General features: G+C 46.2%; 5 protein-coding genes across 5 annotated transcripts in view; all 5 read left to right on the top strand.

The window, feature by feature from the left end:
* The first annotated feature begins 1,141 nt into the window (after positions 1-1,141).
* Positions 1,142-5,505, top strand: notum1a (notum, palmitoleoyl-protein carboxylesterase a). The gene is made up of 11 exons (XM_053852079.1): positions 1,142-1,580; positions 2,485-2,537; positions 2,648-2,743; positions 2,977-3,037; positions 3,110-3,168; positions 3,306-3,408; positions 3,471-3,662; positions 3,730-3,827; positions 3,904-4,051; positions 4,221-4,268; positions 4,349-5,505. Exons 1-11 carry the CDS (start codon positions 1,252-1,254, stop codon positions 4,650-4,652), a joined length of 1,491 nt encoding a protein of 496 aa, XP_053708054.1. The 5' UTR covers positions 1,142-1,251; the 3' UTR covers positions 4,653-5,505.
* Positions 5,506-8,084: 2,579 nt separating this feature from the next.
* Positions 8,085-8,996, top strand: LOC128751464 (myeloid-associated differentiation marker-like protein 2). The gene has a single exon (XM_053852497.1). It carries the CDS (start codon positions 8,085-8,087, stop codon positions 8,994-8,996), a length of 912 nt encoding a protein of 303 aa, XP_053708472.1.
* A 1,248-nt stretch (positions 8,997-10,244) lies between these two features.
* On the top strand, positions 10,245-12,821 carry LOC128751107 (pyrroline-5-carboxylate reductase 1, mitochondrial-like). Its single transcript, XM_053851912.1, has 8 exons — positions 10,245-10,373; positions 10,519-10,590; positions 10,682-10,752; positions 11,127-11,306; positions 11,390-11,611; positions 11,697-11,789; positions 11,976-12,139; positions 12,346-12,821. Exons 2-8 carry the CDS (start codon positions 10,524-10,526, stop codon positions 12,512-12,514), a joined length of 966 nt encoding a protein of 321 aa, XP_053707887.1. The 5' UTR covers positions 10,245-10,373; positions 10,519-10,523; the 3' UTR covers positions 12,515-12,821.
* Positions 12,822-16,603: 3,782 nt separating this feature from the next.
* On the top strand, positions 16,604-19,158 carry LOC128751114 (pyrroline-5-carboxylate reductase 1, mitochondrial-like). Its single transcript, XM_053851925.1, has 8 exons — positions 16,604-16,708; positions 16,854-16,925; positions 16,986-17,056; positions 17,433-17,612; positions 17,696-17,917; positions 18,004-18,096; positions 18,318-18,481; positions 18,685-19,158. The coding sequence occupies exons 2-8, from the start codon at positions 16,859-16,861 to the stop codon at positions 18,851-18,853; spliced, it is 966 nt and encodes a 321-aa protein (XP_053707900.1). The 5' UTR covers positions 16,604-16,708; positions 16,854-16,858; the 3' UTR covers positions 18,854-19,158.
* Positions 19,159-23,809: 4,651 nt separating this feature from the next.
* LOC128751154 (pyrroline-5-carboxylate reductase 2-like) overlaps positions 23,810-26,656 on the top strand; it is a 5,803-nt gene continuing 2,956 nt past the window's right edge. The window contains exons 1-6 of the mRNA XM_053851997.1: positions 23,810-23,891; positions 24,037-24,108; positions 24,200-24,270; positions 24,645-24,824; positions 24,908-25,129; positions 25,213-25,305. Coding sequence (XP_053707972.1) covers positions 24,042-24,108; positions 24,200-24,270; positions 24,645-24,824; positions 24,908-25,129; positions 25,213-25,305 — 633 coding nt within the window. The 5' untranslated portion in view covers positions 23,810-23,891; positions 24,037-24,041. The remainder of the gene's footprint in view (positions 23,892-24,036; positions 24,109-24,199; positions 24,271-24,644; positions 24,825-24,907; positions 25,130-25,212; positions 25,306-26,656) is intronic.

Raw genomic sequence — 26,656 nt, 5'->3', positions numbered from 1 at the left:
TCCATATCAGTAGAAAGTCTTTGCAGTATTTGAAATATCGTTGATAGCGGTGGTCGTCACATTTACAGGACAGCAGGTGGCAGTGGAGTTCAGGAGCTCACACGAAGAGACAGAGTGACAAATCCTTTTAAAGATTCATGGATCCCGATGGTGAGCGGAAACACCGGCCATATTTCATCACCATGTCTTTGCCCCATTATTTCCAGGTTACTTCATCGAATCTGTCTTTGGTTGATAATGGCTTGTTTGCGAGACAGAATCAAATTTTAAAAAAGTGTATTTCCCCTCAAAGTCTATTGTTTCAATCAGAATTTCCCCCATTTTTTAATCTTTATTTTTTAACTTCAAGAAACTTTTTACGCTCAACTGAAGTCATGCTTTGATTCACTTAGACATGCAAGAAAAATACTTATGTCGCCCTTCAATATTCCACGATGAGTTGTGAACCTTTTTTCCAAGTCGACTCAGACGACAACGTCTCCCATAAATGAGAGGCTGCTCTGAGGAGAGTCTACCTCAGCCGGAATGAGACATTCCACAGATAGAAGCACGCTTCCCATCAGGATGCTCTGCTCGACTTAAAATATACAGTAGACGAGGCAAGTTTGGAAGAGACTGGAGTGGGAGGGAGGAGGCAAGGCAGGGGAGAAAGAGTGATGGCTGCTTTGATCTTTGGAGGCCCAGTCTGGATAAAAGGAGAAAAACAAGAGCGTTAAGAAAACATGAGCATCTTAAACTGTCAATATTTGAAGTGGTTGTGGGGCGTTTTTCTTTCTGCCTGGGAATTAAAGATCAATTCCAGAGGTATGACTTGAGATATATTAATGATGAGTGGCTGAATAATAGGTTTTTGACCAAAAAAAAAAACATGTATAACAAGCTTCTCACTTCATAAATTTGCGGTGGGATGGGAGCAATATAAGCCACCACATCAAATAAAAGATCGCGGATCAAAAGAACCAACGCATGGACATTTTTTTCAGCGCTATAAATTAAAAAGGGGGGGCGAGTCTGCCACGCTTGGGTCCTGCCCCACTGCTGCGATTGGCTGGGTGGACACACAAGGGGGGAAAGTTTGAATAAAATTCAAGCGCATGGCACCACTGTTGTCGTTTAAGCCCGTGCGCTGCGGAGAGTTTGGAAGCTGCGTAAAAGTTGCGACTCGACGGAGGATCGCTGTCGGAGTTTAACCGGACTTTAACGACTGTCAGCTTTTTTTTTTATAAGGCGGATATTTTTGATTTGGAGAAGATGACAGCGATCAGACTGGTGTCATCGGTGTTGGTGCTGGCGTTGATGCAGCCTGGGGCTTTTTGCGCGCGGAGGTTCCGGGGTGGCCGCAACCCGCAACCACGGCGCGCGCCACCTCCTCCCACGTACCGGGCGGACCGCGGAGACACCACGGAGAGCTTCCCACTGGATTTCACCGCCGTGGAGGAGAACATGGATAACTTCATGACGCAGGTGAAGAACCTGGCGCAGTCGCTCTATCCGTGCTCCGCGCAAAAACTCGACTACGACATGAAGCTCAACTTTTTGGACAACACGTCAGTCACCTGCAACGACGGAAGTCCTGCTGGGTATGTAGCCATAAATTATTTAAAAACTTTTTTTATGGTCGCGAATCATAAAAAAGTCACGTTTCATTTCGATCTCTTTCATCCAATGTTGAGATTAATAAGCAGAAATCCATTTGGAGATGCGGAATCCTGCCTAAGCCATGTCACTAAAGTGTCTTAATGCATCGCAGATGTAAACCACATTATCTCCTATTGTCCGGAAAACATGGTTTAAATCACTAATCAGAATCACTTTTGAACAATTTCACGCTGTCATCATTGTAATTTGACAAAGCTGAGACAAAAATCTTCCTCTCTGACTGCATTTTTCATCGCAAAATTCCAGATATCTACTCAACAGAACTGGGAAGGCTGTTTCCAAACCTCTAGGGAAACAGGGTTTGATATAGCTTTATGGATTTAATGTTGAGTCTAATGCCTCGTAAACCCCTTCAGAGCCAGAGAAGGGTGTTAAACCTCTAAACTCTTTAGAGACGCAGCATGGGCACATGGAAGGGAAGGTTACACTGACAGATGGGCTCTTTATTCGCCACTATACTAATCCACCGGGCTTCCTAAGATACTCACTCACACATCAACAAGCATGGAAATGTATCGCCACTAACAGGAGTAAGCAACAGCAAAGGTTAGAAAACTGAGAAAACTTGAGACCGTCCCGCATCACCTGTCATCCTCAGCCTCCATGTCCAGGCATGAGTCACCTAGACAACTATTTCATTATGTCGAAATCTCATCTTATCTATATGGGGGTTGACTGCATTACCAGCGACTCAGATTTCCTCTCACACATGATAACGTTTGTTGCCAAAGTTTATCACCTTTTAAAGGCTATCAGGATCAGGGTGTCTACACGAAAAAAGCATGATGTCATATGAAGGTGGTGGTAATATACTGTCTCTTTCAGGTATTACTTGAAAGAATCACGAGGAAGCAGGAGGTGGTTGATATTTCTTGAAGGTCAGTTTTCATTTTCTGCGATATTCCCAGGAAAATTCATGGTGTAGACGACACATTTTTCATGGAAACCGCTGGTAAACAACACGTGCTCTGGAACTAATTCCCTGCAGGTGGCTGGTACTGCTTCACCAAAGAGAACTGTGACAGTCGCTATGAGACCATGAGGCGACTGATGAGCTCATCCAAGTGGCCCCAAACTAAAACAGGTGAGTCAGGGCATCCCATCGTGGCTTCTGCTTGTTCCACTGGACGCGTGTGTTGCCTTAGTCAGACCGGCGGCGGGTCATAATTTAACCCTGGCTACCTGGCGCCCGCAGCTACTTCCGTCTCTCATTGCAGAGTAATAACTGTCATCATGTGGTAGTGATGATGATGATGAGGAGGAGGAAGAGGATGGGAGTGCTGGAATGAGTAATGATACATGTCTTGCCGTCTGCAGGCACGGGGATCCTGTCTCCACTGCCCGAGGAGAACCCTCATTGGTGGAATGCCAACATGGTGTAAGTTCCTTTTGTCGGTCTCCACTTCTAATGGCCGATAATTGAATGTTGTTGTTTTTCGTAAATCGACAGGTTCATCCCTTACTGCTCCAGTGATGTGTGGAGCGGCGCCACTGCCAAGACGGAGCAGAGTAAGTCATCATGACATGCCCACAAAGTACTGCAACAACCTTCAGTTTTAGCATTAATAGCTGCATGTCGCTTAAGTGAGCAAAATGAAATATTTTTTTATCTTTTGCTGATGGATTTTGTGGCTTGTGTCTTGCAGAGGGCTACGCTTTCATGGGCTCCCTGATTATCCAGGAGGTTGTAAAGGACCTCCTCAATAAAGGTCTAGACAACGCAAAGGTTCTACTCCTAGCAGGGAGCAGGTAGCGCCCTCTACTACTAGACAAAAACAAAGAGCATTGTTTCATCTTCATCCTGCTCACAGCGCTGGCGGCACTGGCGTCCTGCTGAACGTCGACCGGGTCGCGGAGCAACTGGAGGGACTGGGACACACCGGGATACAAGTGCGGGGTCTCTCCGATTCGGGATGGTTCCTCGACAACAAGCAGTACCACTGCACCGACTGCGTGGACGCCATTAACTGCGCCCCCACTGAGACCATCAAAAGAGGCATCAAGTATGTGAACACAAGCACATTTTTCAAAAAGGCTCCTCGCTGGGTTTAACACGGAACCGTCCACCAGATACTGGGGAAGCGTGGTACCCGAGCGGTGCCGGCAAACTCATGAAGGCGAAGAGTGGAACTGCTTTTTCGGATACAGAGTCTTCCCGTCGATAAAAAGTATGTTTCGAAAAAAATGCATTTTGAATTACACTTAATCTAAAAAAGCGATTTATTTTTCATCTTTTGTGTCCAGGTCCGGTGTTTGTGGTGCAGTGGCTGTTTGATGAGGCTCAGTTGACAGTGGACAACATCCAGCTGACAGGGCAGCCCATGCAAGAGGGCCAGTGGCGCTACATTCAGAACCTTGGCATTGAGCTGAGGAACACGCTGAAAGACGTCCCGTAAGTGACAGCTATGCATAGTGAATATATCTTTTTATGATAATGTCCCTAGACTTCACTCACGGGTATCAAATGATAGCATCACTTTAGTGATAACTGACTTGTTTATCTATATTTTCTTTGTCATTCTTGTAAGTCTAAAACTGATATCCGTCTGTTTTCATTCAAGAGCGATGTTTGCGCCCGCTTGCCTCTCGCATGAAGTCATCACAAGAAAGTGAGTTCATTTTCCTGCGTCTTGTCGCCACAAGTGCATGAATGTTTGAGCTAACAGCGCCCTCTTGTGGTTTGCTTCAGTTACTGGCTTGACATCCAAGTCAAGGGCACCTCCTTGCCCCGAGCACTGCACTGCTGGGATCGCAGTCTCCACGACAACAGGAACAACAAAGCGCCCCCTAAAGGATGCCCGGTGCATTTGATCGACAGCTGCCCGTGGCCGCACTGCAACCCCACCTGCCCGACCATCCGAGACCAGTTCACCGGGCAGGAGATGAACGTCATCCAGTTCCTCATGCACATGGGCTTCGACGTTCAGAAAATGGCCCAGCAGCAAGGCATGGACCCCAGCAAGCTACTGGGCATGCTCAGTAGCGGCAGCTAAAAGAGCGTGGGCGGAACTTTAAACGCTTAAAAGCTGAGCCGGAGAAGGGTTTGCTGGTCACTATGACCGGTGTCCATATCTGATACCTCTACGGACCCGTCCAATTTCACCGACCCTTCCGACCTATCCCTCCATGTTTACTTTTGGTACGAACCTCATCTTAACATTGTAAGGGGCTGGGATTTGGCCCTGTGTTTATCAAGCCCGGGGACATTACGACAAGGCACGACGCTCTGCTACTCTTCAATTACATATTTTTTTGCTTCCCGAGAAAACATATGTGTCACAAATATAATCCCATTTAGTTGCAACTCAGATTGAAAGCTAAGAAATGGCCACGTATTGTTGCACTAAAATTGCGTCCTCTAGCCACAACCCTACCACATCACATAAGCTCGCATCACCGGTGTCAAATCAATGCAATGAACATTTAAAGGGAGACAAACTATGTGTATTGTATATTTTCTTTTTGTATAGGTTCTTTCAAGTGTTCGCCGTTAGCGCTCCCTCCTTGTATTTCATAACAGAGATCACTTTTTAATATAATGTTGTATGTAATGATGTCTTTGTATGATGTTTCAAAAGGACTCACCACACAGAAGGAACGAGATTACTAATTTTATTCTGTAACATATTTTTGACAGAAAGAAAAACTCAAGCTTCATCGGTTATTTACATATTTATTTTGTTATGTAAATCATATTTATAAGTGCTATTTTCACAGAGAAGAGATTCTTTGTAAATTGTAAATACATTGCTGTGTGTGGTTTTTTTTTTCTTTGTGTTGAATGCATGTATTTGTATTAGACCTGAAAAAAAGAGACACATTACATTCACTTCCTTCTGCTACTGACGAATGTGCCATTGTGTTTCTTCGTATTCTGAGCTCCGTATTATTATTATTATTATTATTATTATTATTATTATTATTATTATTATTAAGCGAAGTGAGGGAACCAAATCTGATTAAATCTATGGAATTAAATAGATTTTTATTTGACTTTTATTCACCTATTTGTTCATAGAGAGTTATTTGAGACTCACGTGTGTGTGTGTGTGTGTGTGTGTGTGTGTGTGTGTGTGTGTGTGTGTGTGTGTGTGTGTGTGTGTGTGTGTGTGTGTGTGTGTGTGTGTGTGTGTGTGTGTGTGAGTTGAACTCACATCCTGAATAACTACATGGAGAGACCCCAGAGAGGTCACCACTTCATCTGAGGCCACATATGGACAGACTCACTTACTCAGTGTGGCGCTACAGTGTCAACCACTCGGCCACAGTGATGCTCGAATTGACTGGAAATCACATTCATATTTGTTTCATTCTACCAAAGTGTTTTCAATATGACTAACAGCCACAACAAGTCAACTAAACACTTGCTATGGCTAAAAACTGAGAGTAAAAATGATCTACTCTACATGAATAAAAGCGCAGGAAATATTACTTTACTTTTAGGTTACATCTTCAATATTCAGTTGTATTAAAATGAGGCGAACGTATTTAATGAAAGCAGCATCGTTTGCGTTCTGGCGCAGACGCCCAGAAACAAAGTCCAACAGCGCCCTTGTGCGGTATAAATAGTCTACTGCAATAGCTTCCACTGAGGCGTTTTCTTGGTTCAATTTGGTCTTCGTAAGATCACCGTGACAACACGAAACACATGTATTTATTAGGGGTGGGATTCGATAAATAAAATAATGTACTTCATGAGAGAATTTGTGATGAATTAATCTCAATTAATCGCAGTTTAATGGTAATATTTGCCACAAGAAGCCACATTTTTCTATTTCAATGAATTTGGTACAGTGTAATACTGAATCAAATGATGGACCCATACATACATTTAAACAACAAAATATTCAGTTTGACAAAAGCACAATAAATCACGACGGTGGCTATAAGTTTTTATATCACCTTATTTAAACTAAAGCTCTTTTAATGTCTTGAAAATATTTGTATAAGAATTTCAATTTTACAAGAATTTGAAGTACATTCAGAGTAGTGGAAACCCTGGCCATTGTGTAGCGAAAAACATCCCCGAACAAAAGCAAACAGATGCTTTTGTTTGCTTTTGTTCAGGGATTCCTCCATGTTTGTTGTTGTTGTTCTCATCCTAGCTGCCATGTGTCTTGTGCATCAGTGTGATCAGTGGACCAGGAACTCCTGCACTTACAAAGGTTCCCTGTTGTCTGGAGAGTAAAGTGTTCAATTCAATTAAATTACATTAAATTCTTACATCTTTTAACACGTTTTTTTGTTGTAATTTAATCGTAATTAACTTCTCAAAGTCCCACCACTAGTATTTATTTGCTATGTTAATTTATTCTCATAATCACTCTCTTTATTCTCATAATCATTTTCACTACGTTACGTTTACGTCAGCATGATACAAAGTTTTAAATTGCAATTATTAACTTGCATTGTCACTTACGTTCTGTTTTATAATCCCTGTATCATTTGATATCAACACACTTTCTTATTTATTTATTTTTTTAATTCCGGATCTTACTTTTTTTTTCTTCGTAAAATGATTGATAAACTGATTTAGCAATAGTTGTATGCCCATATTTGACAAGAGTCAAAACTCAATGTTCATTTCTATCATGATGGAACGGCATATATCTGAGCGTTGAAACACCCCGCACATTTATTTCAAGATGGCGTGCAGCTCCACTGCTAATGAAACATCCTGTCTCTGTTGTATCACAGGTGCTAGTATTTTTAGGAAGCTTCTAATTCATTCCATTTTCCTCTCACATGTTTAAATCCATCTGCACTCACGTATAATTATGCCGTTGAGCCTGTGTGTAATTTCTGACTCTAATGGGAGTCTCACTCTCGCTCCCTGTCATTACACCCGGTATAAATGCCAGTTACACGCTAAAGGAGCTCTGACTCAGCCTCGCTGCCCTAGAAATTTGACTCCCCATACAGTCAGCCACATGCAGTCTCCCACCCCTGTGTGGAATATGGACCCCTATTTTTAGAGCTGGTGAGGCCTGTAACCCTGGGCAAGGCAGGGAGTTTCATTTAAACAACAGAGCAAAGCAATCTGCTGGTCGCACACTGACACACTGGGAGTGTGTTTCTGCGAGGGCAAAATCAAGGAGCCAAAAGAGACAGAAACAGGACGGGGATTTCATGTCAGGTGAAGAGATTTCTTGTTCATGGATTTGAGTGACTGGACAACAAACAGAACCACCTGTGGCCCAGATTTTTGGACAGCGATTATGAGGATACAGAGGATGTATTTATAGGACTGGAACAGTCTGTCACTGGACTACGGTAGGAGAGTTTTAAGGACAAGCGTGGCTATTGGAAAGCATCAAGCTTTATCTTGTTTATTAACATCTTTAACACTGGCCTCTAGTTAAACGCCCAGCACAAGCCAGTGGAGAGCCACCGAAGGAAGTCAGACACCAAGAGCAGCTGAAGACATGGATCCTCATGGAGAACACTACCTCAACAAAGACGCTGTGCTCTCTCCTCTGGGCGCAGCTCGAATGTGCCAGCTGGGGTTTGGCTGCATCATCATGGCCCTGGTGTCTCACGGCGCAGGATACAGCGCCACCTACGGGATCTTCTGCATGTTCGTGTGGTGTTTTTGCTTTGCTGTCTCACTGGTGATCTTCACACTGGACATCACGCGGCTGCACGCCTGCATGCCCATTTCCTGGGATAACTTCACCGTGGCGTTCGCCATGCTGGCCACGCTCATGTACATCACCGCCTCCGTGGTCTACCCGGTGTACTTCCTGGAAGCGGACTGTCCTGACGACTTCTGTGAAGTGAAAATCTACCGCATTGCCGTGACGGTTTGCTCCTGCATTTGCTGTTTCCCATATGGCACCGAGGTGTTCCTCACTCGGGCTAAACCGGGAGCTGTTGTTGGCTACATGGCCACAGTTTCCGGGCTTCTCAAGGTGGTCCAAGGATTTGTGGCCTGCATCATATTCGGAGCCCTGGCTAACTACAGCGAGTACAACTCCTACATCGCCACCCAGTACTGCGTGGTGGTCTACAGTCTGTGTTTCTCAGTAACCGTCGTGGTGGTGATCCTAACTGTCTCCGGACGCACATCCTCCCTGAGGTTTCCCTTCGACCGCTTTGTGGTCGTCTACACTTTCTTGGCCGTCATCCTCTATCTCAGCACTGCTCTTATCTGGCCCATCTTCAGCTTTGACAGGAAGTACAGCAACAGCACGCGACCTGAGGACTGTCCACGGGGAGAATGTCCTTGGGACAGCAAGCTAGTGGTGGCAGTCTTTTCCATTGTCAACCTCATCCTGTATTTTGTCGATCTAATTTATTCGCAGAGGATCCGCTTTATCTCCAACGCTGCTGTTTGATGAACACATCTGACATTGACTCAGACTCTCAAAGTATTAATCCTGGTATCATGATCGATGTGTGAAGAACTCACAGAAGTTATTTTGGACGTTCCATTTGGTGGTTCCCATTTCCCATGGTTGTCTCACTGTGGGCCTGTAGGTAGTTTAGATTTTCCATATGAGACCGGTATTTCAGAGTTTTGCTTAACACAGTGTTCTAAATCACAACAGAATGTTTTGAGTACTTAATGCAGCTCTGCTTTCAAAAATGAAAATGTTTTCATGTGACTCTTATCATTTACATTCTTAAATATATATTAGTTCTAATTTGAAGTGACCACTCCATTATAATAAAATGACTGATAGTGGCACCATCTATGCTTTATAAGGCTCTGTTTTTTGTGTATTATAACTGAAAAACGTTTTTCAATAAAACTTCCCAGATTGGTTGGGAACATGCCAACAAAGAAGTGGTTTGATTTTGTTGCTGTTCATTTATTTGTATTTACAAACATACTAAACTTGTCCCTAGCTGAACCACTTACTTCCGGTCATGTGATAGGATCGTGGTTTAAAAAAGGAGCGCCAGGTGACTTCATATAGTGTGATGTATATGTACTTCTACCTGTGAAGAATTCTACAACAAGACAGATGAGTGTCAACAATATACAACATTACATATAGCACAATAAACATTCATAAACTCACAAGTCTGAGGTGACGTGTGGATTTACCAAAGATTTGAAGGTTTTCTCCTTCGTCTTTTGCTGCTGCTGGCAGTGTTTGTGTTGAGGAAGCTTCTCAACGCTGCTGCCACCTGCTGCCTGATTGAGCTCATTGCAGTCATTGCAACTCATTTCACGCGAATTATATGCATTTAACACACAAAATAACTCCACAGTTGCGAAAGACTGGTGCCTTCCTAGATCAAATAAAGGTCCTGGAAAATAAGTTAAGAAGCTTAAGGGTGAAACTCTGCCATGGCAGGTTGCTATTATCAGTAACATTATTTTATTCATAGGATATTTTTTTATTTATATGAATTTTATTTGTACTATTTTTTTTTTGTGAAGTTGTGCTTACGCATGCGCTCACCTGGCGAGGTAAACGCCTCCGACTCCAGTCTTGTTGACTTCTCTGCCCTGCAGCACAAACTGATGCAACTCACGTCCTAGACAAATATTCCGCCCGACTCCCACGCTGATTGGCCAAAAAACTTCCGTGTTTTCAAAACCCGCATGCTCATTGGCCTTGATGCATGTCAGTCATACGTAATACGAGACAGATACAGTATTTGAGTATGTAGCTAGTAGCCACGTTGACTGTACTGCGTGTGACGACGTTTGAGAAAGTTTCGTGTAGGATTTCTCTTGGAAGCAGGACCTTTATTATCTGGTATGTTTGTTTTAGTGCCTCTGTTTAAAGTGCTAATGTCGCTTTGCTCAACTAGGAAGTCGTGTTTTTACCGCCATGACTGCTGCATGGTTGGCAATAGTTGACACATTTTAGCTGAAATTAATCGTCAAATCTTCTTTTGCAGAGGTTATGAGTGTTGGCTTCATAGGGGCGGGTCAGCTGACCCATGCCCTGGTCAGGGGCTTCACAGCAGCAGGTGAGTGTTTGATCACAACACTATATTAAACAGCTTGTCGTGCTGTAAACGCAAAGAAATGACTATTAATCCTCTGTTTGGACTGTTTAAGGCGTGATCGCCTCTCACAGAATCACTGCCAGCTCCCCAGACACCGACCTCCCCACAGTACAAGGACTGAGAGTGAGTGGACTCCAAGTAACTTCCAAATCGTGCTGATATACAAGATAATCTTAGTTTAACTGGTGAGTGTGGAACACATTGAACACTGCCAGTTAGTTATTCCAGGGTGTGGACACCATCCAAAATTAGAAAGTCTAATGTTTCATATTGAAAATCCAATGACTGCCACGTACAAGCCAAACGTCTTACGTTGCATGTTTTAGACCAAGTTATTTAGAGCTTGTACAGTCTATAAAGACAATGCAGGCCATTAGTGTGGATGTTGTTGGTTCACAACAAGAAGAGTGAAATGCCCAGACAGGTGACCTTTATCTTCCAAATTTGCCACAGGAATCATAATAATTAACAATAACAAAACAAAAATGTCTTCACAGAAATTGGGTGTAAATTTCACGACCAGCAACAAAGAGACGGTGAACAAGAGTGATGTCCTCTTCCTGGCAGTGAAGCCTCACATCATTCCCTTCGTGCTCGACGAAATCGGAACAGACATCGAAGATCGTCACCTCATCGTGTCCTGTGCAGCCGGTGTCACCATCAGCTCCATCGAGAAGGCAAGTCCAAGCACTTTGTATGGAAATCTGTCTTCACCATTATCTTCCTTAGCTTTTTTTGTCTTGAATATTTACGTCCACAGAAGCTTCAACAGTACCGCACTGATCCAAAAGTGATGCGCTGCATGACCAACACTCCAGTTGTGGTTCGGGAGGGAGCCACAGTATATGCCACCGGCACACATGCAGAGGTGGAGGATGGGAAACTTCTGGAGCAGCTGATGGCCAGCGTGGGGTACTGCACCGAGGTGGAGGAAGACCTGATCGATGCTGTCACTGGACTGAGTGGCAGTGGCCCGGCTTACGTGAGTGTTCATGTCGCTAGCTTATTGTCAAAAAAAACAAACAATTAAGTTAATTCTGAGAGTGTTGTTGACTATGGCACTGCAGGCGTTCACAGCTGTAGATGCTCTCGCTGATGGAGGGGTGAAGATGGGTCTGCCCCGACGACTGGCTGTGCGCCTCGGAGCCCAGGCTCTCCTGGTAAGCTTTCACATAAACTAGTATATATATATATATATATATATATATATATATATATATAGCTGGGGAGATCCACAGGAAGGGCCCGGTGCACGTATATATATATATTGTATAGTGCTTTCCAATTTATTCTCGTAACTGACCGAGGCAGTCTCTTCAGATCTGAATGTGGGTCTCTGCCCACAGGGCGCCGCTCGAATGCTGCTGGACTCGGAGCAGCACCCCGGGCAGCTCAAGGACAATGTGTGTTCACCGGGGGGAGCCACTATTCACGCCCTGCACGTCATGGAGAGCGGCGGCTTCCGAAGCCTCTTGATCAACGCTGTGGAGGCGTCCTGTGTCAGGACAAGGTAATTTGGTCATTGTGTCCCTGACAAGATGCTTCATGAGGAGAAGTGTTTTTTTTACTCTCAGAGTCAAAGCAGAATCATGAACGGAGCAATAATTTCATGTAAGGTGTTGAGGAGCGCGTTACATAGTTTGTGTTAGATTGAACCAGCAGATGGTGCAATATGCCAGTACTTCAACACAAAATCCATTGGCTCTTCTTGTACAGGGAGCTCCAGTTTTTAGCAGACCAGGAGAAGATCTCTCCCGCCGCTATAAAGAAGACGACCCTGGACAAAGTGCTGCAGCAGCCCGGGGTCACCCCAGAGGCAGTCGGGGTCCGATCTGGAGGGATCAGTCTTTTTAACAGCGGCAATCCAAGGACCAAGAAGCACTGAACTCTGGTTTAGAGGCATCTTGATTTAACGTGGCTTTTACAGGGTGTGACAGAAACAAACGTTAGCCAAAGTTTCTGCTTCCTTTTCACAACTCAGGGTGGAACCTGGAAAGGTGAGGGGGTGCAGTGTTTTCTCAACTGGGGACTGACATTTTCAGGAAGTTTTTCTGAAGTCTGCGGTAGATAACCATTTCCAGTTTCAAGTGCTTTTACTCTGTTTTGGGTGCAAACACTCCAACATAGAATGTGAATCGTAATTGTGCCTTTGAAATATTTCTCTTTCACAAGTTGTATTTTAAATATAAATGTTAAACGTATTCATTGTTCATTGTTTTTCTGGGTCAGGAATTGTCTTCACTACTCATATCACTTCTATTTTATGTATTTTGTTTTTCACATTTATATATATATATATATTTTTATTAGCAGTCAACTGAAAATAGTTTATTTATACAGAGTGGTACAAACTAGGAATAATAAGTGTGCTTATTTTTATCACATTATTATCATGATCATGTTGACATAACATATTTACCTCAATATATGAATGTAACATCGGTTTTATAGAAGAAAATCCACACTTTTGGCTTGTTGGCTTCTGTTCGCGGCTCAAAGTGTCCAAACCTTTTCGCCGAAAAACTGATTTACTTGCGAAAAAAGTGCTCCTTCATGAATGAAGCCACGTGACCAAACGCGATGACGTCAATATGCGATACAGATAAAGGAGTCAACAAGGCGAGAGTGCGTCTGGAAGCGTCCCGGCTGCTGTCAGCGTCTCCTACGGTCGACTGGCATTGTCCATTTGTTCGTATTTACAAACGTACTAAAGTTGTCCCTCTTTGTACCCTTTACTTCCGGTCATGTGATTGGATTGTGGTTTAAAAAATGGCGCGTCAGGTGACTTCATATAGCACAAGAAACATTCATAAACTCACAGGTCTGTGGTGACCTGTGGATTTACCAAAGATTTGAAGGTTTTCTCCTTCGTCTTTTGCTGCTGCTGGCAGTGTTTGTGTTGAGGAAGCTCCTCAACGCTGCTGCCACCTGCTGCCTGAATCAGCTCATTGCAGTCATTGCAATTCATTTCACACAGATTACATACATTTAATACACAAACTATCAAAATAACTCCAGAGATGCGAAAGACTGGTGTCCTCTGCAGATCAAATAAAGGTCCTGGAAAATAAGATAAGAAGCTTAAGGGTGAAACTCAGGTTGGTTACTATAAGAAAAATTATTTTATTTATAGGTTTTTTTTTTTATTTATATGAATTTTATTGATACTATTTTTTTTTCCTTTTGTGAAGTAGCGTTTACACATGCGCTCACTTGGCGAGGTAAATGCCTCCAACACCAGTCTTGTTGACGTCTATGTCATATGTGCGGAGCCCTCTGGTTAATCCACATCGAGGCACTGGCCTCGGCCTAAGACTTCGATTGATTGGCTCTCCGCCCAGGAAGGCACTCCTCACTGTGTATAACACCCTGCGTCTTCCACTGCTCGGCCTCTTTTGGAACTCAGCCTGCGACTTGTCACAACCATCGGGTTATGGTGCGGGAGATATCTCGCCCGTACAAGTCATACAAGTTTCTTTTGGCTGTAGAGGCTGCAGACCAACGCAACGTCTGTGTCACGTGTCTGGGCTCAGTACATCTCCATTTTTTCAAGCCTTGAATCACGGACTGTTGAGTCCTGTCCTTCTGCGTAGGCGCCGGCTCCGAGGGGGCTGGTTTGGGCCGACGCAACCGAGAAGACGACCGCCACTTCTACGAGACAGAGGTAGGTCTCAACGTCTTCCCCAGGCTGCTCAGTGATTGGCTGACTTTGGTGTCAGTCTTGTGTACACATGGAGTTGTGCACGCAGAGAAGACTGAATCAGCGCAACTGAATCAACACCTCCAGGCAGCGGACTCCATCTGCATCAGGCGCCAGACTGAAGGTCTCCTTCGGCAGAGGAGGGGTCAGGTTTAATAAACCCCAGCAACAACCTTCCACATTCACGGCTCTTCACCTCCACCTTTGTCTCGTTTTCCTTCCTCCGCGGGCAGAAGATCTGGCCTAAGCTTCAGGTCACTTCATCTGTTCAGTTCTTCAATAAATACCCAAACGCTGTTCCCTGATTCAGTGTGTTTATGAGTTGTCTGACAGGTTCATTACAGTCCCCCCGCCCTAAGTGCGGGCCACCGCCTCCACTCCCTGTGACAGGGATCTGACGCGTGCGGTTAACTCTATATCCCAAGACCTGGGCGAACCCACACCCACTCTGTGCCTGGTGCTCTCATAAGCTACCCAGCGGACACCGGATGGCCAATTGCTTCGCATACACCCCGGAGCGCTGGATGTTACCTCAGACACGCCCTGTCAGGGGTCTTGGCACGTTTTCCCTTGATAAATAAAGGGAAGCCAGGCTAACACTTAGCCATGTGCCTCCACCCGCACCATGTGCTCCTGATGAAGCAACTGTGCGCTCCCGGAGACGGGCCCTCCCCGACTCAGTACAATACGACAGCCTGATCTCCTCAGGAATAGGTGCGCTCGGAACGAGAAATACGCTCCCTTCCTGAGAAGCGAGCGATATCTAAGGTTCCTCTGGAAGAGTGCAATGCAGGATTTTATTCTATTTTCGCGGGGGCTTGAGACCCATCCTGGATCTTCGGAAGAGCGCGCTATACCCCACAGGCTGCGTGCAGTATATGGGGATCTTCCTCGATTCTCGCCTGATGACGGCGCGCCCCACGTATGAGAGTGTGACGTCCTGCTGGAGCAGATCGGCAGGTGAGAGTCAACGAAGTGATGACACTCTGGATCTCATGGCAGCGCCACACCCAGAGGTGAAGCTGGGCCTGCTACACATGAGACGTCTCCAACGCTGGTTTGTGCGTCATCGTCTCTACCCAGTCCGGGACATGAACAGACGATTAAGACTGTCAACTCAAGCTTGCCAGGGCATGACGTTCTGGGTCTCCAGAGTGCGCTTCATGTCGCTATGGGCTGTGCCCAGCGATATGTGCACGTCTTCACGGATGTGCAAACACAAGATGGCTCCCGGACTTGGTCGGATTGACGGTGGGACCTCTGTGGCCAATCCCGGAGCGTTGGCCCAAGCCGGAGGAGTCTGTCGAGCCTGTCCGGTGATAGGACGCCCTCTCAAGGTTTGGATGTTGAAAGGTTGAACTTGCTTATCATGGGATTGTCAGACGCAGTTATTTCAACAATGCAGGGCCTACGTCACCAGGTGGCTCGTCTTCTCAGATTGGTGTGGATCTGAAGGTCTCAGACCATCCAGTGGTCCTGCCCCTGGTGCGTCTTTTTCTTTCTCCAGAAGTTGTTGAATAAAGGGCGAATGGCCCCCACACTGAATGTGTTCGCAGCAGCCATCTCTGTGGGACACCAGGGCCTGGGTCGTTTATCTGTTAGAAGTCTCCCGGCCATCAAGAGGTTTCTGCTTGGTGCCAGACGGAGCTGGAATCCTGTAAAGAGCCTAACTCCAAAATGGAATCTGCAAGTGGTCTGCGGTAGGTCGTCAATCACCTGGTTCCTAAGGTATGGTCTGGTTTCTTTCTTTGGCCATGCTGGGAGAGAACTAATCCCAATGGCCTTCACTGTGGCTTTAACCAATGGCGAAGGCCGTTAGAGGGCTCCGCACATATGACATAGAAATCCTGGTTCCCTAATGTGACCGTAGTTCTATGAATATGTGCATAACTGGCTGCCCAGCAGACCTGTCTTTGGCGACTGAGTTCCAAAAGTGGCCGAGCAGCGGAAGATGCGCGGTGTTATACACAGTGAGGAGTGCCTTCCTGGGCGGAGAGCCAATCAATCGAAGTCTCAGGCCGAGGCCAGTGCCTCGACGTGGATTAACCAATAGTGAAGGCCCTTAGAGGGCGAAGCACATATGACATAGAACTGTGGTTAGACTAGGTAACCAGGATTTCTCTGCCCTGCAGCACAAACTGATGCAACTCGCGTCCTAGATAAATATTCTGCCCGACTCATACGCTGAATGGTCAAACAACGTCTATGTTTTCAAAACCCGCATGCTCATTGGCCTTGATGCATGTCAGTCATACGTAATATGCAGCAGATACAGTATTTGAGTGTGTAGCTAGTAGCCACGTTGACTGTACTGCGTGTGACGACGTTTGAGAAAGTTTCGTGTAGGATTTCTCTTGGAAGCAGGACCTTTATTATCTGGTATGTTTGTTTTAGTGCCTCTGTTTAAAGTGCTAATGTCGCTTTGCTCAACTAGGAAGTCGTGTTTTTACCGCCATGACTGCTCTGTGGTTGGCAATAGTTGACACATTTTAGCTGAAATTAATCGTCAAATCTTCGTTTGCAGAGGTTATGAGTGTTGGCTTCATAGGGGCGGGTCAGCTGACCCATGCCCTGGTCAGGGGCTTCACAGCAGCAGGTGAGTCTTGTCGTGCTGTAAACGCAAAGAAATGATTATTAATCCTCTGGACTGTTTAAGGCGTGATCGCCTCTCACAGAATCACTGCCAGCTCCCCAGACACCGACCTCCCCACAGTACAAGGACTGAGAGTGAGTGGACTCCAAGTAACTTCCAAATCGTGCTGATATATAAGATAATCTTAGTTTTCAACTGGTGAGTGTGGAACACATTGAACACTGCCAGTTAGTTATTCCAGGGTGTGGACACCATCCAAAATTAGAAAGTCTAATGTTTCATATTGAAAATCCAATGACTGCCACGTACAAGCCAAACGTCTTACGTTGCATGTTTTAGACCAAGTTATTTAGAGCTTGTACAGTCTATAAAGACAATGCAGGCCATTAGTGTGGATGTTATTGGTTCACAACAAGAAGAGTGAAATGCCCAGACAGGTGACCTTTATCTTCCAAATTTACCACAGGAATCATAATAATTAACAATAACAAAACAAAAATGTCTTCACAGAAATTGGGTGTCAATTTCACGACCAGCAACAAAGAGACGGTGAACAAGAGTGATGTCCTCTTCCTGGCGGTGAAGCCTCACATCATTCCCTTCGTGCTCGACGAAATCGGAACAGACATCGAAGATCGTCACCTCATCGTGTCCTGTGCAGCCGGTGTCACCATCAGCTCCATCGAGAAGGCAAGTCCAAGCACTTTGTATGGAAATCTGTCTTCACTATTATCTTCCTTAGCTTTTTTTGTCTTGAATATTTACGTCCACAGAAGCTTCAACAGTACCGCACTGATCCAAAAGTGATGCGCTGCATGACCAACACTCCAGTGGTGGTTCGGGAGGGAGCCACCGTATATGCCACCGGCACACACGCAGAGGTGGAGGACGGGAAACTTCTGGAGCAGCTGATGGCCAGCGTGGGGTACTGCACCGAGGTGGAGGAAGACCTGATCGATGCTGTCACTGGACTGAGTGGCAGTGGCCCGGCTTACGTGAGTGTTCATGTCGCTAGCTTATTGTCAAAAAAAAACAAACAATTAAGTTAATTCTGAGAGTGTTGTTGACTGTGGCACTGCAGGCGTTCACAGCTGTAGATGCTCTCGCTGATGGAGGGGTGAAGATGGGTCTGCCCCGACGACTGGCTGTGCGCCTCGGAGCCCAGGCTCTCCTGGTAAGCTTTCACATAAACTAGTACATATATATATATATATATATATATATATATATATATATATATAGCTGGGGAGATCCACAGGAAGGGCCCGGTGCACGTATATATATATATTGTGTAGTGCTTTCCAATTTATTCTCGTATATAAATGATATGTTCTAAACATCCCTCAACTGACCGAAGCAGTCTCTTCAGATCTGAATGTGGGTCTCTGCCCACAGGGCGCCGCTCGAATGCTGCTGGACTCGGAGCAGCACCCCGGGCAGCTCAAGGACAATGTGTGTTCACCGGGGGGAGCCACTATTCACGCCCTGCACGTCATGGAGAGCGGCGGCTTCCGAAGCCTCTTGATCAACGCTGTAGAGGCGTCCTGTGTCAGGACAAGGTAATTTGGTCATTGTGTCCCTGACAAGATGCCTCATGAGAAGTGTTTTTTTTACTCTCAGAGTCAAAGCAGAATCATGAACGGAGCAATAATTTGATGTAGGGTGTTGAAGAGCGTGTTACATAGTTTGTGTTAAATTGAACCAGCAGATGGTGCAATATGCCAGTACTTCAACACAAAATCCATTGGCTCTTCTTGTACAGGGAGCTCCAGTTTTTAGCAGACCAGGAGAAGATCTCTCCCGCCGCTATAAAGAAGACGACCCTGGACAAAGTGCTGCAGCAGCCCGGGGTCACCCCAGAGGCAGTCGGGGTCCGATCTGGAGGGATCAGTCTTTTTAACAGTGGCAATCCAAGGACCAAGAAGCACTGAACTCTGGTTTAGAAGCATCTTGATTTAACGTGACTTTTACAGGGTGTGACAGAAACAAACGTTAGCCAAAGTTTCAGCTTCTTTTTCACAACTCAGGGTGGAACCCGGAAAGGTGAGGGGGTGCAGTGTTTTCTCAACTGGGGACTGACATTTTCAGGAAGTTTTTCTGAAGTCTGCGGTAGATAACCATGTCCAGTTTCAAGTGCTTTTACTCTGTTTTGGGTGCAAACACTCCAACATAGAATGTGAATCGTAATTGTGCCTTTGAAATATTTCTCTTTCACAAGTTGTATTTTAAATATAAATGTTAAACGTATTCATTGTTCATTGTTTTTCTGGGTCAGGAAGTGTCTTCACTACTCATATCACTTCTATTTTATGTATTTTGTTTTTCACATTTATATATATATTTTTTTATTAGCAGTCAACTGAAAATAGTTTATTTATACAGTGTGGTACAAACTAGGAATAATATGTGTGCTTATTTTTGTTACATTATTGTCATGATCATGTTGACATAACATATTTACCTCAATATATGAATGTAACATTGGTTTTATAGAAGAAAATCCACACTTTTGGCTTGTTGGCTTCTATTCGCGGCTCAAAGTGTCCAAACCTTTTTGCCGAAAAACTGATTTACTTGCGAAAAAAGTGCTCCTTCATGAATGAAGCCATGTGACCAAACACGATGACGTCAGGCTGCGATACAGAGTAAGGAGTCAACAAGGCGAGAGTGCGTCTGGAAGCATCCCGGCTGCTGTCAGCGTCTTCTACGGTCGACCGGCATTGTCCATTTGTTCGTATTTACAAATGTACTAAACTTGTCCCTATTTGTACCCTTTCCGGTCATGTGATTGGATTGTGGTTTAAAAAATGGAGCGTCAGGTGACTTCATATAGCACAAGAAACATTCATAAACTCACAGGTCTGTGGTGACCTGTGGATTTACCAAAGATTTGAAGGTTTTCTCCTTCGTCTTTTGCTGCTGCTGGCAGTGTTTGTGTTGAGGAAGCTCCTCAACGCTGCTGCCACCTGCTGCCTGAATCATCTCATTGCAGTCATTGCAACTCATTTCACACAGATCACATACATTTAATACACAAACTATCAAAATAACTCCAGAGGTGCGAAAGACTGGTGTCCTCTGCAGATCAAATAAAGGTCCTGGAAAATAAGATAAGAAGCTTAAGGGTGAAACTCAGGTTGGTTACTATAAGTAAAATTATTTTATTTATAGGTTTTTTTTTTATTTATATGAATTTTATTGATACTATTTTTTTTCCTTTTGTCAAGTAGCGTTTACACATGCGCTCACTTGGCGAGGTAAATGCCTCCAACACCAGTCTTGTTGACGTCTATGTCATATGTGCGGAGCCCTCTGGTTAATCCACATCGAGGCACTGGCCTCGGCCTAAGACTTCGATTGATTGGCTCTCCGCCCAGGAAGGCACTCCTCACTGTGTATAACACCCTGCGTCTTCCACTGCTCGGCCTCTTTTGGAACTCAGCCTGCGACTTGTCACAACCATCGGGTTATGGTGCGGGAGATATCTCGCCCGTACAAGTCATACAAGTTTCTTTTGGCTGTAGAGGCTGCAGACCAACGCAACGTCTGTGTCACGTGTCTGGGCTCAGTACATCTCCATCTTTTCAAGCCTTGAATCACGGACTGCTGAGTCCTGTCCTTCTGCGTAGGCGCCGGTTCCGAGGGGGCTGGTTTGGGCCGACGCAACCGAGAAGACGACCACCACTTCTACGAGACAGAGGTAGGTCTCAACGTCTTCCCCAGGCTGCTCAGTGATTGGCTGACTTTGGTGTCGGTCTTGTGTACACATGGAGTTGTGCGCGCAGAGAAAACTGAATCAGCGCAACTGAATCAACACCTCCAGGCAGCGGACTTTATCTGCATCAGGCGCCAGAATGAAGGTCTCCTTCGGCAGAAGAGGGGTCAGGTTTAATAAACCCCAGCCACAACCTTCCACATTCACGGCTCTTCACCTCCACCTTGTCTCGTTTTCCTTCCTCCGCGGGCAGAAGATCTGGCCTTAGCTTCAGGTCACTTCATCTGTTCAGTTCTTCAATAAATACCCAAACGCTGTTCCCTGATTCAGTGTGTTTATGAGTTGTCTGACAGGTTCATTACAGTCCCCCCGCCCTAAGTGCGAGCCGCGGGCTCCACTCCCTGTGACAGGGATCTGACGCGTGCGGTTAACTCTATATCCCAAGACCTGGGCGAACCCACACCCACTCTGTGCCTGGTGCTCTCATAAGCTACCCAGCGGACACCGGATGGCCAATTGCTTCGCATACACCCCGGAGCGCTGGATGTTACCTCAGACACGCCCTGTCAGGGGTCTTGGCACGTTTTCTCTTGATAAATAAAGGGAAGCCAGGCTAACACTTAGCCATGTGCCTCCACCCGCACAATGTGCTCCTGATGAAGCAACCGTGCGCTCCCGGAGACGGGCCCTCCCCGACTCAGTACAATACGACAGCCTGATCTCATCAGGAATAGGTGCGCTCGGAACGAGAAATACGCTCCCTTCCTGAGAAGCGAGCGATATCTAAGGTTCCTCTGGAAGAGTGCAATGCAGGATTTTATTCTATTTTCGCGGGGGCTTGAGACCCATCCTGGATCTTCGGGGTTAAACACTCACATCGTAACACGTCTGTTGAATGCTGACGGTCAGAAACTTCTCGAGTGTGTCAGACTAGGAGACTGGACGTCCACATCCCCATGCTCCCGCGTCACAGGCGCTACCTGAGGTTCGCGGTAGGGTGGAGACCGCTTCCAGTTCAACCATCTGCCGTTTGGATATTCTCTGGCTCCCAGGACCTTCTGCAAAGTAGTGGGCACGGCGTTGGAGCCTTTCAAAGACTCAAGGTTGAAAATTCTGACCTACTTGGACGACTGGCTCATTCTGGTGGCGTCCAGGGAGGAGGCACTCAAACACACGGCTTTGGTACTGAAGCACATCGAACGCTTGGGTCTCCCCGTGAGTAACCAGAAGAGCGCGCTATACCCCACAGGCTGCGTGCAGTATATGGGGATCTTCCTCGATTCTCGCCTGATGACGGCGCGCCCCACGTATGAGAGTGTGACGTCCTGCTGGAGCAGATCGGCAGGTGAGAGTCAACGAAGTGATGACACTCTGGATCTCATGGCAGCGCCACACCCAGAGGTGAAGCTGGGCCTGCTACACATGAGACGTCTCCAACGCTGGTTTGTGCGTCATCGTCTCTACCCAGTCCGGGACATGAACAGACGATTAAGACTGTCAACTCAAGCTTGCCAGGGCATGACGTTCTGGGTCTCCAGAGTGCGCTTCATGTCGCTATGGGCTGTGCCCAGCGATATGTGCACGTCTTCACGGATGTGCAAACACAAGATGGCTCCCGGACTTGGTCGGATTGACGGTGGGACCTCTGTGGCCAATCCCGGATGTTCCCGGAGCGTTGGCCCAAGCCGGAGGAGTCTGTCGAGCCTGTCCGGTGATAGGACGCCCTCTCAAGGTTTGGATGTTGAAAGGTTGAACTTGCTTATCATGGGATTGTCAGACACAGTTATTTCAACAATGCAGAGTGCTCGAGCACCGGCCACCAACAAGGCCTACGTCACCAGGTGGCTCGTCTTCTCAGATTGGTGTGGATCTGAAGGTCTCAGACCATCCAGTGGTCCTGCCCCTGGTGCGTCTTTTTCTTTCTCCAGGAGTTGTTGAATAAAGGGCGAATGGCCCCCACACTGAATGTGTTCGCAGCAGCCATCTCTGTGGGACACCAGGGCCTGGGTCGTTTCTCTTTGAGAAGTCTCCCGGCCATCAAGAGGTTTCTGCTTGGTGCCAGACGGAGCTGGAATCCTGTAAAGAGCCTAACTCCGGAATGGAATCTGCAAGTGGTCCTAGAAGGCCTGCGTAAACTTCCATTCAAACCTCTAGCGGAATCGTCTCTGGAGGACCTGTCCCTTAAGACGGTACTGCTCTTAGCTTTGGCTACAGCGAAACAGGTGAGTGGTCTGACAGCATAATCAGTCAACCCTACCTCTCATTTGGTGGTGGAAGGGACTCAGCAACCCTTCACGCTAACTCTGCTTTCAGACCAAAGGTGATCACCTCGGTGTACCGCTCACAGGTGATCATCTTGTGGGCGTTCCACCCCTCCACTCATCAAAACGAGCAGGTCTATCTCCTCTTCAGCGGCGCTGTTTGGCGGAGCTTCCACGGAGGACCTCTGCCAGGCGGTGTCCTGGTCGTCTACGTTGACCTTTGCTTTTACTCGAAGGACATGGTGGACACCTCAGTTGCCCTTACTGTCCTTTCCAGAGGTGCATCTTTGTCCTCGGACGCTGCGGTAGGACGTCAATCACCTGGTTCCTAAGGTATGGTCTGGTTTCTTTCTTCTTTCTTTCTTTCCATGCTGGGAGAGAACTAATCCCAATGGCCTTCACTGTGGCTTTAACCAATGGCGAAGGCCGTTAGAGGGCTCCCCACATATGACATAGAAATCCTGGTTCCCTAATGTGACTGTAGTTCTATGAATATGTGCATAACTGGCTGCCCAGCAGACCTGTCTTTGGCGGCTGAGTTCCAAAAGTGGCAGAGCCGCGGAAGATGCGCGGTGTTATACACAGTGAGGAGTGCCTTCCTGGGCGGAGAGCCAATCAATCGAAGTCTCAGGCCGAGGCCAGTGCCTCGATGTGGATTAACCAATAGTGAAGGCCCTTAGAGGGCGAAGCACATATGACATAGAACTGTGGTTAGACTAGGTAACCAGGATTTCTCTGCCCTGCAGCACAAACTGATGCAACTCGCGTCCTAGATAAATATTCTGCCCGACTCATACGCTGAATGGTCAAACAACGTCTATGTTTTCAAAACCCGCATGCTCATTGGCCTTGAAGCATGTCAGTCATACGTAATATGCAGCAGATACAGTATTTGAGTGTGTAGCTAGTAGCCACGTTGACTGTACTGTGTGTGACGACGTTTGAGAAAGTTTCGTGTAGGATTTCTCTTGGAAGCAGGACCTTTATTATCTGGTATGTTTGTTTTAGTGCCTCTGTTTAAAGTGCTAATGTCGCTTTGCTCAACTAGGAAGTCGTGTTTTTACCGCCATGACTGCTCCATGGTTGGCAATAGTTGACACATTTTAGCTGAAATTAATCGTCAAATCTTCGTTTGCAGAGGTTATGAGTGTTGGCTTCATAGGGGCGGGTCAGCTGACCCATGCCCTGGTCAGGGGCTTCACAGCAGCAGGTGAGTGTTTGATCACAACACTATATTAAACAGCTTGTCGTGCTGTAAACACAAAGAAATGATTATTAATCCTCTGTTTGGACTGTTTAAGGCGTGATCGCCTCTCACAGAATCACTGCCAGCTCCCCAGACACCGACCTCCCCACAGTACAAGGACTGAGAGTGAGTGGACTCCAAGTAACTTCCAAATCGTGCTGATATACAAGATAATCTTAGTTTAACTGGTGAGTGTGGAACACATTGAACACTGCCAGTTAGTTATTCCAGGGTGTGGACACCATCCAAAATTAGAAAGTCTAATGTTTCATATTGAAAATCCAATGACTGCCACGTACAAGCCAAACGTCTTACGTTGCATGTTTTAGACCAAGTTATTTAGAGCTTGTACAGTCTATAAAGACAATGCAGGCCATTAGTGTGGATGTTATTGGTTCACAACAAGAAGAGTGAAATGCCCAGACAGGTGACCTTTATCTTCCAAATTTGCCACAGGAATCATAATAATTAACAATAACGAAACAAAAATGTCTTCACAGAAATTGGGTGTAAATTTCACGACCAGCAACAAAGAGACGGTGAACAAGAGTGATGTCCTCTTCCTGGCGGTGAAGCCTCACATCATTCCCTTTGTGCTCGACGAAATCGGAACAGACATCGAAGATCGTCACCTCATCGTGTCCTGTGCAGCCGGTGTCACCATCAGCTCCATCGAGAAGGCAAGTCCAAGCACTTTGTATGGAAATCTGTCTTCACCATTATCTTCCTTAGCTTTTTTTGTCTTGAATATTTATGTCCACAGAAGCTTCAACAGTACCACACTGATCCAAAAGTGATGCGCTGCATGACCAACACTCCAGTGGTGGTTCGGGAGGGAGCCACCGTATATGCCACCGGCACACACGCGGAGGTGGAGGATGGGAAACTTCTGGAGCAGCTGATGGCCAGCGTGGGGTACTGCACCGAGGTGGAGGAAGACCTGATCGATGCTGTCACTGGACTGAGTGGCAGTGGCCCGGCTTACGTGAGTGTTCATGTCGCTAGCTTATTGTCAAAAAAAAAAAAATTAAGTTAATTCTGAGAGTGTTGTTGACTGTGGCACTGCAGGTGTTCACAGCTGTGGATGCTCTCGCTGATGGAGGGGTGAAGATGGGTCTGCCCCGACGACTGGCTGTGCGCCTCGGAGCCCAGGCTCTCCTGGTAAGCTTTATTGGTTTTGCGTGTAATCGACTGGCGCTAACACCAGATTGGATGCGATGGAGAGCGTTGGAAGAGGGTTGTTGGATGGAAAGCTTTTTTTAAAAACGCTGAGTGACGGAACAACAGACTGCTCTAAAGTCGTGTGCTCAATTTGTAAGTCTGAATTCCGCTACCATCGTAGTACTTCAACGCTAAAATATCATTTGAAAGCGAGACACCCAACGGAAAGCACCACATCTACTGTCAGCTGCCAGACTGCACTTCCCGAGTACAGTCGATCGATCTCCAAACCTGAAAAAATCACGAATGCTTTGGCGGTTTGGGTTGCCGGCGATTGTCGGTCAATTAACATTGTAGAGGATGTTGGACTTAAGCATGTCTTACGATTGGCATCGGGGGACAGTTCATTTGAACTACCGTGGAGGAGCACAGTTGTGACTCGCATTCATTCACTCACTGGTGACCACCGGTCATCGTTCGTCAATGACAACTACCTGGGTGTCACAGCACACTTTATTGACGAAGACTGGAAAATGCTTTGACTGTAAAGAGAACATGGTCACGACTTACAGCTGAGACTTGTGCAGAGGAATTCTTCGATGTTGCCAAGGAGTGTGAATAAACTACCACCACCGTCGCCCTAAAAGATGGTGGTTTTGAAAACGTCCTGACCAAAAGGCGTAAAATCGTTGGCCGTTTTAAACACAGCCCTTGGAATGCTCGTGATTTAGGAGCGCAACAGACTGCACACGGACAGCAGGAAGAATCGCTGGTTCAGGATGTCTCCACCCGGTGGAATTCTGCTGTGGAGGTGATCAAACGAATCCGACGAAACAAGGATCCACTGGCTGCAGCCCTGGCTCAGCACAAGACCAACATTGGGATGTTGACAGCACAAGAGATTTCTAAACTGGAGAAGCTGGAGCACTTACTTGAGCCATGCAGGCAAGTACATTTTTTGTCTCTCATGTGTGGTTCAGTACGCGCAGTGTCTGGGCATGTTTTACAGTACTTGTGAGTACTAGGGAAGGGCGTTAACTTATCGTACACAATATACCACCAAACACAATCTCCACGCCAGTGTGGTGGATTTTGGTTCACAATCGCAGTTTTAAACGTATTTTTAATACAGGGAACCTTCGACCGACTCTGAGTCTCTGGATGCGTTTTTATTTTATTACCTCGAGTGGTCCTCATAGGTTCTCTGTCGCGGTCGTCTGCCTTGGTTCACATCAGCACAGCGAAACACCGTAGTGAAAATAGTATCAGATATTGGAAGGACCTCCGCTCTGGTATTGGCGGCGCCGTCCTCTTCTGCTCACTGATCGCGGACACACTTTCACGCTAATGC

Source organism: Synchiropus splendidus, chromosome 19 (assembly GCF_027744825.2).
Source record: "Synchiropus splendidus isolate RoL2022-P1 chromosome 19, RoL_Sspl_1.0, whole genome shotgun sequence".
Lineage (NCBI taxonomy): Eukaryota > Metazoa > Chordata > Actinopteri > Syngnathiformes > Callionymidae > Synchiropus > Synchiropus splendidus.
Note: the sequence above shows the minus strand (reverse complement) of the source record. Positions and strands in the feature narration are given on the sequence as shown.

What these genes read in the sequence shown, in the direction of transcription:
- LOC128751114 (XM_053851925.1), top strand. Translation starts at nt 16,859, where the DNA reads ATGAGTGTTGGCTTCATAGGGGCGGGTCAGCTGACCCATGCCCTGGTC. An exon ending in CCATCAGCTCCATCGAGAAG is followed by an intron (nt 17,613 to 17,695) that starts GCAAGTCCAAGC and finishes TTACGTCCACAG; the next exon opens with AAGCTTCAACAGTACCGCAC. An exon ending in GTGGCAGTGGCCCGGCTTAC is followed by an intron (nt 17,918 to 18,003) that starts GTGAGTGTTCAT and finishes GTGGCACTGCAG; the next exon opens with GCGTTCACAGCTGTAGATGC.
- LOC128751464 (XM_053852497.1), top strand. Translation starts at nt 8,085, where the DNA reads ATGGATCCTCATGGAGAACACTACCTCAACAAAGACGCTGTGCTCTCT.
- LOC128751107 (XM_053851912.1), top strand. Translation starts at nt 10,524, where the DNA reads ATGAGTGTTGGCTTCATAGGGGCGGGTCAGCTGACCCATGCCCTGGTC. An exon ending in CCACAGTACAAGGACTGAGA is followed by an intron (nt 10,753 to 11,126) that starts GTGAGTGGACTC and finishes ATGTCTTCACAG; the next exon opens with AAATTGGGTGTAAATTTCAC. An exon ending in CCATCAGCTCCATCGAGAAG is followed by an intron (nt 11,307 to 11,389) that starts GCAAGTCCAAGC and finishes TTACGTCCACAG; the next exon opens with AAGCTTCAACAGTACCGCAC.
- notum1a (XM_053852079.1), top strand. Translation starts at nt 1,252, where the DNA reads ATGACAGCGATCAGACTGGTGTCATCGGTGTTGGTGCTGGCGTTGATG. An exon ending in AACGACGGAAGTCCTGCTGG is followed by an intron (nt 1,581 to 2,484) that starts GTATGTAGCCAT and finishes TGTCTCTTTCAG; the next exon opens with GTATTACTTGAAAGAATCAC. An exon ending in CATGAAGTCATCACAAGAAA is followed by an intron (nt 4,269 to 4,348) that starts GTGAGTTCATTT and finishes GGTTTGCTTCAG; the next exon opens with TTACTGGCTTGACATCCAAG.